At 43.2% G+C, this 13,995-nt stretch overlaps 3 protein-coding genes across 3 annotated transcripts in view; 1 reads left to right on the forward strand and 2 right to left on the reverse strand. All coding sequences in view use genetic code 11, as the record gives it.

Annotated features, from left to right (window-relative positions):
• Window positions 1-1,276: 1,276 nt before the first annotated feature.
• Window positions 1,277-5,136, reverse strand: EGR_09640 (Phosphatidylinositol glycan anchor biosynthesis class U protein; the record flags this gene model as incomplete). The annotated part of the gene is made up of 5 exons (XM_024498889.1): window positions 1,277-1,393; window positions 2,695-2,837; window positions 3,645-3,769; window positions 4,935-5,053; window positions 5,107-5,136. 5 exons carry the CDS (start codon window positions 5,134-5,136, stop codon window positions 1,277-1,279), a joined length of 534 nt encoding a protein of 177 aa, XP_024346695.1.
• A 1,658-nt stretch (window positions 5,137-6,794) lies between these two features.
• EGR_09641 (Rab-like protein 3) lies at window positions 6,795-10,367 on the reverse strand (the record flags this gene model as incomplete). The annotated part of the gene is made up of 5 exons (XM_024498890.1): window positions 6,795-6,959; window positions 7,892-7,963; window positions 8,623-8,944; window positions 9,124-9,365; window positions 10,230-10,367. 5 exons carry the CDS (start codon window positions 10,365-10,367, stop codon window positions 6,795-6,797), a joined length of 939 nt encoding a protein of 312 aa, XP_024346696.1.
• An 822-nt stretch (window positions 10,368-11,189) lies between these two features.
• Window positions 11,190-13,995, forward strand: part of EGR_09642 (Mucolipin-2) — a gene marked incomplete at both ends in the record, with an annotated part of 16,403 nt that continues 13,597 nt past the window's right edge. The window contains 4 exons of the mRNA XM_024498891.1: window positions 11,190-11,318; window positions 11,391-11,567; window positions 12,218-12,319; window positions 13,494-13,685. Of these exons, the coding sequence (XP_024346697.1) occupies window positions 11,190-11,318; window positions 11,391-11,567; window positions 12,218-12,319; window positions 13,494-13,685 (600 nt within the window). The remainder of the gene's footprint in view (window positions 11,319-11,390; window positions 11,568-12,217; window positions 12,320-13,493; window positions 13,686-13,995) is intronic.

Below are 13,995 nucleotides of genomic sequence, written 5' to 3' on the forward strand. Positions count from 1 at the left end.
CCCAAAGATCGAGTGTCCCGGTAGGACGGCTTCCTCATCAAGTTTGCACAGCCGCGGGGTTTATGGCAAAATATTCGTGATGATACGACCATTTAGCTCCTCTTATTTGGACTACGTGAACTTCAATGCTTAGAGCGTCGTTGAAAGGCCTGCCAGCATCATTAGTTGGTGTGGAAAGCGGCTCAGGATGAATTACGTCGATGACACAGGAGCGTATTTCCTCGAGCCTCCACTGTGGTCATAATAAGGTCTGCTAATGCAAAACGTCAGGTTTGCTGTTGGTGCACAGCAGGTCCAGCTGACTACGTGCGCGTCCGGAGAGAACAATACCTCGGAGAGATCGAAGAGCCCACGGACGAAGTATAAAGCCATTAAATTGCCCACTTTTGGCCTGGCGGTGGCTCTGATTTTGAGAGTGACGAGTTGACAGCGAGACGGAATAGGTGAGTGACATTGACGAGTTCTCACCTTAGGGAGAAAATGATAAGCTCTAGATCTAGCTGGCCAGGAGTTTTGAATATTGCATTCTGAGGCGGGTGAGTGGGTGGACCCATTTGCGAGGCAGTACTGGACAGTGATTCACACCAAGGCCGCTCTCCATATCAGTCCCCCGTCCATTATTCGACAGATATGGAGGGTCTTGACATCTACAACCACAGATCCCGAAGTTGAGGCTTTGCCAGGGGTAGACGCCGTCTCAACCCTTCGATGTAGTGCGCCTGCAGATGTCTTCCCTCTGCAAAGTTCGGATTGGAGAACCCTCCAGCTTGGTGTCGCCAGGCCTCTCCTGTAGCCGCAACCGAGCATACAAACGTGGAAGACCAGTTCCTCGTTGGTGTACGGGAGTAGGAAATAATCCGCTCTTGGGAACCCTGGTTAGAACTAGCGAATAATAACTTACCTGAACCTGTTGGTCGAGGGCCACTTCGGTTTCTATCTGTTGGTTGTCGAAACTTCAAGGACGGGGATTAAGTCAACGTCAGCCCCCCCCCCCCCCCAGACGGAAGTAGTGAAATAGTGTTTCTGGATTAGGCGATTGAGGTCGACGAAAAAAATGATGTCGGGGTCAAAGGAGATCGTGCTGTGCTTACTTAAGGGGTTTTGCATCCAATGCGACAACCTGAACCAAGAGGGTCGCTTCAATAGGACTCCATCCCCTCCCTCACAGCCTACACACACCAAGACTACGTGATTAGTTGAAGCAAGTTTATTGAAAGAGGCCTCTTCACAAGAAGGTGGAAGATTCTTTATTGTGTTACCAAAAACTCAGGCACGATTAGGAGCGAATACAGGGCACAATTTTAGTGCCCGTGGAAAGACACGGCTGTGGTCCAAACTTCTGATGGAATTGGTAACGCAGATATGCCGAAATCGTTTGGATTAGCAGTTGAACCTGTAGTTGTAAGAGAAAAGTTAGCCTGTTTAACATGAGACAATGACAAGCTTTTCAGTCCTCCACGACGGAGGTGTGGAGCCGTACTCCTACTACCACTGTTACCAGTGCGCCAGACCCGTTGCATACCGCCAATACTGGTGTGGCATGTTTGCTCCACGTCGGAAGCAAAAAAATCAGTCGGCAGACAATCAAAAAGGGCGGGTTTTTCAGGGAAGAGAATAGATAGTTTTCGAGCCTATTGTCATCTGTTAAGACAGGCAACACTCAATTGAGGTGGATGTTAACAAGTTGTTTTGAAGAAGTTAGTCCTGAATGACCTTCATCAAGGAATGAAGGGGCACGGGGCATCCTCGGAACTCATGCATCTATTACCCCTGCAAAACGTTCCCGAGCGGTGCGTCCCACTACCACAGATCGCACCATCCCCAACTCCCCTCAGCATCCACTGAAGCGAGGTAAACCCTATTTACCAAACCGACGTGCTAAGATCAAATCAGGTACCTTAAATTGACATTTCAGGAGGTTCGGAGACAGGAGGAAAAATAATCGGGGCTAATAAAGAGCACCATACCAAAAACTGTACAAATTTTCTGATCGCCTGGTACCTTCACACTCGTGTGTCCGACACCGTCTTTGAGAGCAGCTCGGGCGGTGGGATGTGCACTACACTCTTAAACACCTCGCAAAGAAAACGACAGTTCCATTTGGTGCCTCACAGAAAGCCAACTATTGGATACTACAATAGAAGTAGAGAACCAACTAAACACCAGCCACATTGATAGGTTTCGAATTGATCATTAAAAAACCACCTCAAATTTCAAACACAAGGCAAAACCGAAAATGTAAGCCAGAGGGGGGAATAAAGTAGGGACGAAATTAAGAGGGGCTGCTTCGGGTTGCTTTTAGACAGGGATCTTTGAACAGAAGAGATGATAGCAAGAAATCGCTTCGACGTGGAACATCGTGTAGCCGTAGGTAATGGAACCCACCAAAACCTATCATCGGATTCATTGGAATGGAAAAGCAAGACCCTTGTCAAGAGCTCAGAGAATTGCGGACTTCGTCAGTCTTCAGAAATGTGGACACATGACAAGTGTATACTTTTTCAGGAACAAGATCACCCATGCGATGGGAAATTCTCAGCCTCCCCCATCAAGGAACACTTTGGTGTGCGTCACATTTACCAGCCAGGCAGACAATAAATCCAGTTGGTTTTCACCTACCAAAACGAGCTCCCAGACTAAATCGTGTTAAAACAGAAAAATACATTTTTTTAATTAAAAAAGAGGAAATCTCACCCGCACAATCCCGATGATGAGAGACGCTGAGAAGTAGAAATTTGCATTGGACGTTCCCGTATGAAGCCAGGTTAGGTAGAACAGCGGAGCTAGGATTAAGGCCACTGCTGCTAAGACGGAGAGGATGAATGTGTTCTTAAAATCTACAATGATTAAAAATATCCCTTTCAACTGACAAAGGAGGCAAATGCATTGGACAGGCTGAATTGATGGTTTTGTACCTAGTTATGATAAAGATTGGAGTTCCTATAAGTGGTGAATCAATGTCACGGATAATGAGTGAACGAATGGATAAGCCAAAGACAGAAGGATGGATGGACAAAGGGTTAGTTGAGTCAAAAGCCGTGATATAATTCATTCAAGAGTTTGAATGATGAGTTCCCAAGTTTAGTTCCTGTGGCAGTGTTGTTTCCGGTAGCAATATATAAAAGACAGGAGGAATATTTATCTACGTCTCTCTCAACGAAACCAATTCCGTAGGTTGTCGAGTCGCAGGCTAATTCTCCGACATTGAGCAGTCCTTCTGAGAAATTTCTGACAAAAATGGCTCATTTCATTAAATTGCGAGGTTGTTTTTTGAACAGTCTGAACGAAAAGTCGATCACTCCACCTCAACACTAGTACTACCTCAACATTTAAGTGCTACGACGCGTCACGATTCGTGTAGAGATCTAAGGAGATTGAGTCTCACGACTAAAAGATAGAGTTTTACCTAAACATGAGTGGAATTCCACAGCTGCAACTGGAAGGTAGGTGAATCCGTTTTCTTCTAATTCACCTGCACATTCGCATCTCAAGTTCTAATCTAATGCGTTTGAGTCAGACTAATGAATGCTTCTACTGCTGATAGTCACCTATCAGCTCATTTTTGAAAATAAAACAGCACATTCAACCATTACTACCAAACAACGGACTGTGGGTGAGCACATCCATGAAAGGAAACAGCTTACAGATGAAAATGTGACGCCAGTGCATGAGCAGTGCAAGAGAACAGCCCAGATCGGCGACACTGTTGTAGGGCCTCAGCACACCCGTTGTCATGGTGAGCAGAAGGGCCAGGAAGAGTGGATCCTCGCTGTAAACAAAAAGAGCACAATGAGATAGGCGGTCTTGACGGCTGCGTTGACGGGGATAAAAAAACCCCAACTTTGTCAGTTAATGCGAGGTTAGATAGGCGCCTTTTCATCGAAATACTCCCAGTTGGGAATTTCGAGGAAATCAAGAGTCATGCAATAGATTTTCCAATAATTGTGTATTACATAGACTACTAAAGGACCAAATTTGTAAACTATGAGGGGTTTGCAAGATTTAACTGAATTCCATCACCTAACAGTTCTAATACGAAAACTCTGGAATCAAAAGCAGTCAATGATGAGAAGTATACTCCATTCTTATTGCCAAAACTGCCAACGACGATGATTCCGAGAGTACATTATTTTTAAATGCTCTGGCCAAATTTGCAGCACTTAAAACCAGACGGGAGCTTTATTCAAAATGGTCGAATATCATCAATGACGTGGAACTTGGGGCAACAACACGCCCTAAATGAATGCAAGAATCTGCACCCAAAACACGGAAGTCAATTTTGAGTCCTAGATCGAGAAAGCTGGTCAGGAGAGGCTCAAGGTGTATTTCAGCAGCCACTCCATTCGTGCAAAACAATGACCGAAAGTTTTCGTGGTCAGATCACTCCTAGTTGGGAACTGATATTTGAAACGTCTTTAAGATGGCCTACTAATAGGCATAGGGAGAAAACCAAGGTCGCACTAATATCTGGGGTTGTCGAGAACATTACGGCCTGAAACAACCATAGAGACGGGAGATAAGTCATACCTGGATAATGATAGGGCATGCAAAGACATACAAACCCAACTTAACAATTGACATGCATTGCTTAAAAGCTTCTACCATCACAAAATTAGGATATCCTTTTCAGATCAAGAATGAAAGAGCGAATTAAAGCCATTTAACAAAATAAAGGGGGACAAACATGGGTTAGGCATTAGTTTAAAAATGTGAACTCAAACTTACTAGAACCGGAACAATAGACCAAAACATAGTCCAAATATGATGAGCTGCATTGTCCAAACGAAGAAAACGTTGAAGTGAGCAAACATTTCAACGTACATATACCAGAAAAGCCCCAAATTTGGGGTTGTGTTTCGAGCGTAGATGCTGGAAAAAAACAAGGTGTTAGAATCGATGCTAGAAGAAATAAGTTAAACGGAAATGGGACTGACTTCGAGATGTAGCAGTACCTCAGGAAGCTCCAGCTATTTTCAAAGTAGTATGTCGAGAAAAGAAGACCAGCGAGTGTAAGAGTAAAGGCAATGAGTGATGAGAACACACGAGATTTACACTGAAAGGTAACAAAAGTGAAAATAAATTTTTATTTTGAGACTGAGGACTTACATTTCGACATTGCGCCAGCACAGCAAGCATGAGGTAGCTGGGGTATATGTTTATGTAAGATCCAACGCCGCAGAGAACACTAGCAATTAAAGTTCGGTCTGCAATCGTGAATTAAGACTTGATTTGTAGAAAACAAACCTTTGGCTAATGCAATAAAAATTAGGGCTGTGAGGATGACGGGCACAATTCCGACTGAATGATTGCCAAAGGCGAAAACAGAAAAGGGATTGAAAGCAAATCTAAAAACAAAAAGTCAGCATTCACAGGAGGTTGAACTTGACAACGTACACAAAAACGGATAAGGGATAAGCACATAATGGGATTCGTGCACCAACTTTTACCGAATCGAACGAAAGAAAGACTAAAAATCCCAGACATTCAAGTGCCTAAACTTGCCAATGACGAAAGAGAAGAACTACGGGAAGTATGATTCTTTCGTAGTGGGCGAAATCGAACACTTTCCACAGAACCAAATATAACGGCGGCTAGAAAATACAGTTCAAACAATAGTGCTAACCTGTGCAATTGCGGGAGAGCCGTTTATAACATTTGGGTTGCGGAATATTGTCACTTCCTCTTTTACTAGACGGGATATGAGAATAGAACAGATATTACGGCGTGACCAATCCTCATTCGCGGCATGACCTATACTTTGTAGAACTGGCAAGGGTGCGAAGTTCAGGCACAAAAGCCGAAGCAGAATACCAACAGTAAAGTACTCAACAAAGTACCTTGACATCACTGACACGCCCACACGTTTTATCTCATCTGGTCGCTTTAACAATAGGTATACTAAAACACAATAAAGGGGGTGACAAAACCCTTACTTCATTGTCAAAATCACTTAGCGGAACTCATCACTCATATTATATCTAGTTTAATAGTTGTGTTTTTTTTAACGCTACATTATTTGCGTTTTTTAGTAAATATTAGTATATTGTAGAAGAACTTTTGTCCTCGTTGCGCATGAAATTGTTTGATTATACTACATCTAACCTTCCTAAATATTTTGTGAGCTTACATGTTCATTCCGCTACTATTGCTATTGGACCATCTCAAATCCCTTTGCTGGAAACCTCCTAGGACTAAATTCTAAAAACTCATTTAGCACCCCGGGACTTTCCTGAGGATAAAAAAGCCACAGCACTTGAGCTTAGTAGGTATTCCCAGCTAGGAACAATCGTGGAGCCCCCAATCAGTCGGCCATCAAACCCAAGTGTTAAATAAACAAATAAAGAATTACTCTTGGGTCCAGTGCACGTTTGATGTAAAACAGCTACCACCGTCCCAGTGAAGCTCACCATTCCATTTCACTTATATCTAATTTTCGAGGTCTACCACCAACGCGGTCTCCACCGCTACATCATAACCTGAAGCGGACAGGACCTGCAAACCCCAACCAACACAACACACCATGGGAATTCCTCAGCTGCCTACAGAACAGAGGGCACTACTCACCCCACAGAAAAGTAATAAGGCTCTAGGCAGCCTTGTGGAACAGCCCCAACCTAGAAGTGACATCACCCAATCACGAGGTAAATCGGAACCTGACTACCCTCAGAGCGATAGAATTCTAGAACAACTGCCTAATTTAAAGCCAATACACAGAAATCACAACGCATAACAGTGCAAAAGAGATACAAACATATCTTGGTGAAGGTAGGAAAGTAATCAAGTACAACGGCACCTCAGAAATTGGGCATTCGGTAGGTGACAGCGCCGCCGGACCGACGTTCGAAGGAAGGAAGTTGTGCAACATTCTGGCCCACCAAGGACGTCGTGGGGATAGTAGTGATGTCATTCAACGAATCCCGCTTACCGACACCTTTGTTGCATTTTTTGAAGCGAACGACCTGTGGAATGCCAAATACGGAAGCGATCAACGATGATATAGCTAACAGAACCGCAGTAAGAAGTGCCTGATTTTGTCTCAGAAAGCAGATCAGACGTTCCATGCTTGTCTTTGCCGTGAGGATGTACTATTGACATTATCTTGTGAAATTAGACAGATCGAAACATCAACAAACGAAGTGTCCGCCTAATCAGAATATGACTAGCCATGTAGATCTACTGATTGAGTGAGCGGTCAATCTCTGCCGTATGGTTCCAGGCTTGGATATGATGATGGTACTACATCCATCCGGAGTAAACACTGTACATGGAACAGTCCGCGCACGATTATTTTAGATGGCAGTGATGCTGAACGCAGCCTTCAAACCCGCGTCTCAAACACTAGCGGATATCTGCTGATATCCACGAAGGACTTCAAGAACAATTTTTATGGTACCTTGCTACCGCAATGGAACGGTCAGCCGCAGTAAGACGTGCCGACAGCGTCAACGTAGGCAGCAAAGACGACCATACTTTCGCAAATCAATGAAGATCCCGGCTGCAGTGGTTCCTCCCTCCACACTCACAGACAACAATCGTTTATTGCTGTCAACGAACATTCAGCCAACACACAGGACCCCAATCAGAGAAGCAAAAGTGTGTAGGAGACGAATCTCTCCCTAGGAGGAGTGAGCACAACCCGACTTGATCATTGACGGAGATCTACGATTTCGAGGGGTTTGTGCATATCGCGTACGAGAACGACTCTCCACAGGCGGGAAGGGAGTCTGCCTTAGGATGGTTAAGACCTACTAACCAAACTATCTTATCAGCTAAAAACATGGATTTGTATATAAATGCACCAGAGTCCGCTTCTTAAGGGCCCAGCCTAGTCCAAAACCTCTCAATGGTAAGTGTCTTGACCCACAGGCACCGAGAATATAAGCCGACATACCTGCTGTAGAAAGGTTGAAATTGTCCTGCCATTGTGCGAGTTCTCAGCAAGGCTGTCAGCAGAATTACAGTTCTAAAAGAGAGGAAAAGTTAGCCTAGAGAAAGGCAAAACCACAAAGCCTCCGGTCGGCTTTAACTACAGCCTTGCAAAGGGGAGGATGAGAGACTTGCTCAAACTGCACCCTGCGAATGCCACCGAGACCTTCAATGGAAGGCGTGCTAATGGGTAATGGTCTAAGCCAACCAAAGTCGAAAAATACCGGGAAGATTATGGTAAGGGATTTCATCTCATATAGAAGCCAGACCCAAGTCAAGGATGAGCGCCAAATTTCACAGACGCACATTAAAAAAAGGGCGTTACCAGATGCAATCTTTATGCCGATGACCATACTCACTGCTATAAAACTATTTGTATCTACCCGCCTCATCACGGTGTCTCTTAACGCAGCAAAAAGGTGAGAATAATGAAGACAAACAGTTGAATATTATGCGGGTATCAGAAGGACTGGAAAAACAAACAATAATCGGATTAGAAGGCACACAAACGTCAATATTTTTCTGACAGATATGCGATTGGCATCAGTGCTCTTGAAATTCACCAATTGCACCACCGCCATTAAAGCTGATAACTCTTGTACTATGCGGCTACCTTGAGGAGTCATAGGTTCACTGTGCCTGACTATCGTGTTTTTCTGTGGTTTGTGATGACCAGAGGAGAAATTTACAACTCACGAGAGTGATTTCAGGAAATGCTCGTGAGGCCGCGAACCCCGACAAGGTGGGTAATGTGGACCGACAACCACTAGACCAAGGGGGTACGTAGGAAGTTGAGGAGTAGGTGGAACGTCGCACTTGATCCAACTTCGTCCCTACCACTAGAACCGGGAGAGGCAGTGTTGATAATGACGACTTAAGAGATGGTTGGGGTTGCGGGATGGCCAAGGCCATCATGGTAGAAGAAGACGATGAGATGAGAGCCTGAATGGGCGATTTCACACCAATGTTAAGTGACCCTGTCCGATCAGTATCCGTGGGGTAGAACACAACCTCAAAGCTGCCAATTAAAAGGGCGAGGAGACAAGATCAAGACACAACAAGACATTGGGGATGGCAAATTGACCTTAAATTATAACAAGGTAAGAAAGTTTCTAAAGCATGGGAAAAGAGACTAATCGCCGTAAAGAGCATTTCAGGAGGAGATCATTAAAAACCTGAAATGTTTTGGTCACATACGCCCGTCCTTTTGAAGTGATCTCAGTCAGCCACTTGTCCAGGTTGGCCTCTGACTTCTTGTTAGTGAGATCGTGTACCAGAATAACACCGTGGATATTGTCGTAGAAGACGGAGCGGGTGTTGGCATGACTTGCCGGGCCCCCAATGTCCCAGAATTCAACAAAGTATCGTTCCTCGTCGGCCGTCCTCGATTGCCCAATTCGGCTACCAACATCGCCAACGCATCTGGGCCGTGGAAAAATCTTTAGGAGAAGAGGAAGCTATTAAAAGTAGGAACGCTAAACTCCGACCGATTTCGCGAGGATTATCCTTTTGTGATAGGCTAAAATAAAGTAAAGACCGTCTGCAAAGGACTTTGACTGTTCTCCAAAACTGATGCATTTTCGAAAAAAACCTCTAGGGGACAGATGAAGGGGCATAATGGTAAACTACCGGAATGGTGTCAAAATCAACCTTCCATAGAATACAACCAATGAACGAGATTGGAAAGTGGTAGGAACTGACAGCAGGAAAGGGCTAAGTTAATCTGACCAGTCTTCCATGACTAAACCTCCATGCTCATGGCACAGAGCCCTGCTCAAACAACATATTCTACTTCAATGATATCACGTTCCTTCTATACGCTTACAATAAAGCCAATCTTTAAACTCCTACGCATCAAAATGACATCGGACACAGGTTAGTGATATAAAGACAATAGAAATGTACGCACGATGGAATAAAGTTCAAGAATGTGTCACAGAACTGAGTACCAAAGGAAAAAACGGTTATAAAAATGAGGTGACAAATGCATTTCAGAAAAAAAAAGTTTGAAATTTATGCCAAAGGACAGAAATGAAAACACCCTAGCATTTTAAAGCAGAAAGATATGCTAAAACACCCTAATAATGAACTATACCACAAAGGACTTGTATATTTTAAGAGGTAACAAAAATGTACGCTGATCAAATGAGCCTTAGCAACGAAAGCGGGACTCGCCTATTAGCACAGAGGCTTTAGCAAAAAAATCCTGTAGGAAAACGAAACCTGTGAGATCTCCATCGAAATTACACAAGAATAACTACTCAAACACGAGTATAAACTTAAAAAAGTTGATCGATCCGTACCAATAACTCAACACTACACCCGATTGTCCACGAGGGATTGGGAAGTGTTTCTTCATAGCAGAGTAAATGGACAAAAGCGGTTTTACCGACGCCCGAGTCCCCAGCAACAACGACTTTTAACCTGTCATAGTCACTCATCTGCTAAAGGAATAAAAAATTACAGCATATGAGTCACAATTCCGGATTAAGAAAAAAAGCAGGCCCAATAAATCCTTTAATCACGCGTAGCTAATCCATAGAAATCAGATTCAAGGAGGAAGTTGTTGTGCCGATTATGCGACTTCAAAGATAAGAGATTTAGTTACTACGGCTAAAATGGAGCAAAAACTACGGCCAAGAACACGAACTACTCCACACCGAACAAAGAACCGAAGTGAAATACTGCTAACCCGTTTAACACACTGATTTAAAGGCCGCTGCTTTTGGCTTAAAAGTGACACCTTTAAAAATAGGTTTGTGTTATTGATTGACCAATATTAAGCATAAGCAACTATTTGCTATGGGAAAGCGCAGCCAAAACTGGCAGTACAATTAAAGATTTTCTTAAATCTTTTTTCTTAGGGGTTAAGATGAAAAAAATCATATTTATTGCATTTCAAATCTGTAGAAGTAAAAATATGTTTTGCCGTCCTATTACGATTAATCTCACAGGATTTCCCGGTTTGACTCCTGTTCTTTTTGACCTGTATTTCCACTCCTCATGGTATGTTGATTTTCGTTGCGAATGAGTGGTTTGTGTTAGATTTGTAGTAAGCTACCTTTTTTGGTTCTTTCTTATATTCAGTGAGTTTGTATCAGCCCTATTTACTCCAATATCTTTGTCAACTGCTAGAATCTTGGTTTTGTTTTTTTTTTTCGGTGTTGAGCATTTTTATGGGTGCTTTCTACATTATTCACGATCATGGTACGCTTATTGCTTTAGAACGACTTTTCTTTTGTGCCATATGAGTGGTTTATCGTATGTTCACGGGCGTTGTAGGTTATGTCATGCCGCGTCGATATACTTCTTCGGCTCACAATGCCCCATCTCACAATAATGATACAACCCCTCTTATTAACGAATCTCAGACCCCTTTACACCACTCTACGGTGAGGACTTGAAGATTCAAATCTGCTGCTTGAAAGTCATTTGAATAATACTCGGGACATTTTCGTTGCTAGCTGTCCAATGTTCAACCGGAGCTGAACACAACAAGTGCTGACACCAATGAAGTCTCGTGTCTGCGCACGGAACTCTCCTTCTTTTTTCTTTCTTCTGTGCAACGTTGGAAATTAACTGGCGATATCTCCTTCTCAATGCTGGTTCAATTTCTCAAAATTGTCATCGTCACTTTTCAGGTATGTGATTCAATTCAAAAACTGGGCGACACCTAGAAAGCGTGTGGACTTGAGTATCTTTTCCAGGGAACGAAAGGGTAGAAGGGGTTTAGCTGAATATTCTTAAGTGCACATCGCCAGAAATTAACAAATGAGTGTTCGATAACTAGTCGATTTATCCGCTGTCTTGTCCCCCGTTTCGGTGTATGGACGGACTTGTTGGTCAGGGAGTGATTAGACGCGTTTATGTACAGTTGAGGTTTGATGAATTGAAGAATAGGTAAATGGGTGCTTGGACGGTTGGCTGGACAAATTAAATGAAGGGTGGATTGATATACCGATTGGCAAACGGCTAGATGTATGGGTGAATGATTGAATGAATAGATAATTCAGTTGCCTTCAGAGGTTGAGTCGTTTAAATTAATCATTTTCTTTACTTTTCGATCATACTGGTGTATATTCCACACTTACTAGACGTCTATGACCATTGGGCTAGAGATATTTAGTGTTCATTTCATTAGACAGCTTTCTTATCAAGCTATTTTGTGATAGTGTTGGATAATGAACTCTAAACGTTTCTTTTATGTTTAATCTTACCCCGAGTTTTGGAATTAGCGCTCATTATATGCTTTGACAAAGGGAGGTTTTATCATTGTTCCGTAGTTTGTTAGGTCCTCGGCACCGCCTTACCTGAAATGGAGGTGTTTTGGTGGAGGAAATGGGGATATTGGGACGGAAACGGACCCATAATAGGCCTAAATGAACCTCGGAATGTATGTCTTTTCCTAGCTATAAAATCGAATTCCCAAATCTTTTGTATCATTGGATGCAGTGAATGACTTACAGATAGGCGCGTTTCATACTTTTTTGTTGTCTGACTGTAACTCCCTTCGGAGTGCCGATTTTTAAGGACTACTGGGACTTTTTCAGTGCGCTCCCCTCTCGGAAGCCTATTTTAGAGGAATGGCGGTCGAAATGGTTCTGATATTTTATTATTAGTCACTTGCATCCCCTTCGTATACAATTGTAACGCATGTACATGACGTGTGGGCTCTTGGAGTAAATACTGAGTGTCACGCCTCCGCGGCGCTGACGGCAGATGTGTTAAACAATATTTGTGACGATGAATTCTCTACTGTCTCCAGGTATTTGACGGGAAGCCGTAGCTTTTTTGCGAAGAAAATCAAATGTTTAACCGCGAAACAGTTCTTTGATTAATCAATTTAGAAGGATGTAAAGGCATTTTGTATTTTTTGGTTCAACTAATATCCATTTGTTATTCGGTTATGAAAAAGAGTTAGAGGATCACTTTGTTATTGTTTCCTTTTTTTATCACTTCAGTCTAAATCTGCACTTAGTCATTTGATTAACCAATCTTGCCTAATGGGCAAGCTGTCAAGCACCTATTTGCTCGGCCATAAAAATGAAATGGTAAACAATCTCATTTTTACTACTATTTAATCATGACAGAGAAAGTAATCAACTCACCTGTTGAGGAACTTGTGATGTTTCAGTTTTTATTCAGAGATACGGATTAGCAGCCCCATTCTCGATTACCTTTGATCACAGAAAACAAGTCGCGAATCAGTAATTTTCAGGGACCACAGAACCGAGCGCAATTCTTCTGCTTTCGCGACAATGCCAATGGAAAAGGGATCGTACTATCCCTGTTTCTCTCTAACATTAGCATTGAAAGTCGATTCTCAGGCAAATGAAGGTGTGAGGGCTGGTCTTTAACCCTGTGGCAAATGTCCAGATTTGGAAAAGTGCGTAAAGTGGGAGTTACCTAGTCCCAAATCTTCCTGATAGCATAAGTTGATGGCACTCTGACTCTAAAGACAAGTGGTTGGCGGTGTTTCATCACTGCTGGTAAAATAGGGGACGAAGGGGCAAATCGTCTTGTTTTCGCTCCTTTTTAATCAGCCTTGTCCTCCCATTCTCACCTAGCTCATCCTATTTGGCACGCTCTCATCGACTCGGGTGAGTTATGGGGAACGAGCACAGGTGGCATTCAGGCACCTCTACTTTCGTGGGTGGGACCCACAATATGAGACGCTACCCTATCCACCCAGCACCGGGGTCTACGGCTTCTACACTCGAGACGAGTTTTACGAGGCTCTGAGTTTTGCTTTGCGACGGGTTGGTGCAGTCTTGTTCTCATAACTTTTTGATTAAGCACTCATTAATCCATTCCGTATTCATCCGTCCTGTGTCCACTCATCCTGTATCCATCCACCCATTCTCTATCCATCCTGTATCCATCCATCCATTCATCCATTCTGTATACATCTATCCATCCTCTATCCATCCTGTATCTATCCTGTATCCATCCATCCTGTATCACTCAATCCATCCATCCATTCTGTATCCATCCATCCTGTATCACTCAATCCATCTATCCATTCATCCATCCTGTGTCTATCCTGTATCACTCAATCCATCCATCCAT

This window comes from Echinococcus granulosus (assembly GCF_000524195.1).
Source record: "Echinococcus granulosus chromosome Unknown EG_S00158, whole genome shotgun sequence".
In the NCBI taxonomy this organism is placed as follows: domain Eukaryota; kingdom Metazoa; phylum Platyhelminthes; class Cestoda; order Cyclophyllidea; family Taeniidae; genus Echinococcus; species Echinococcus granulosus.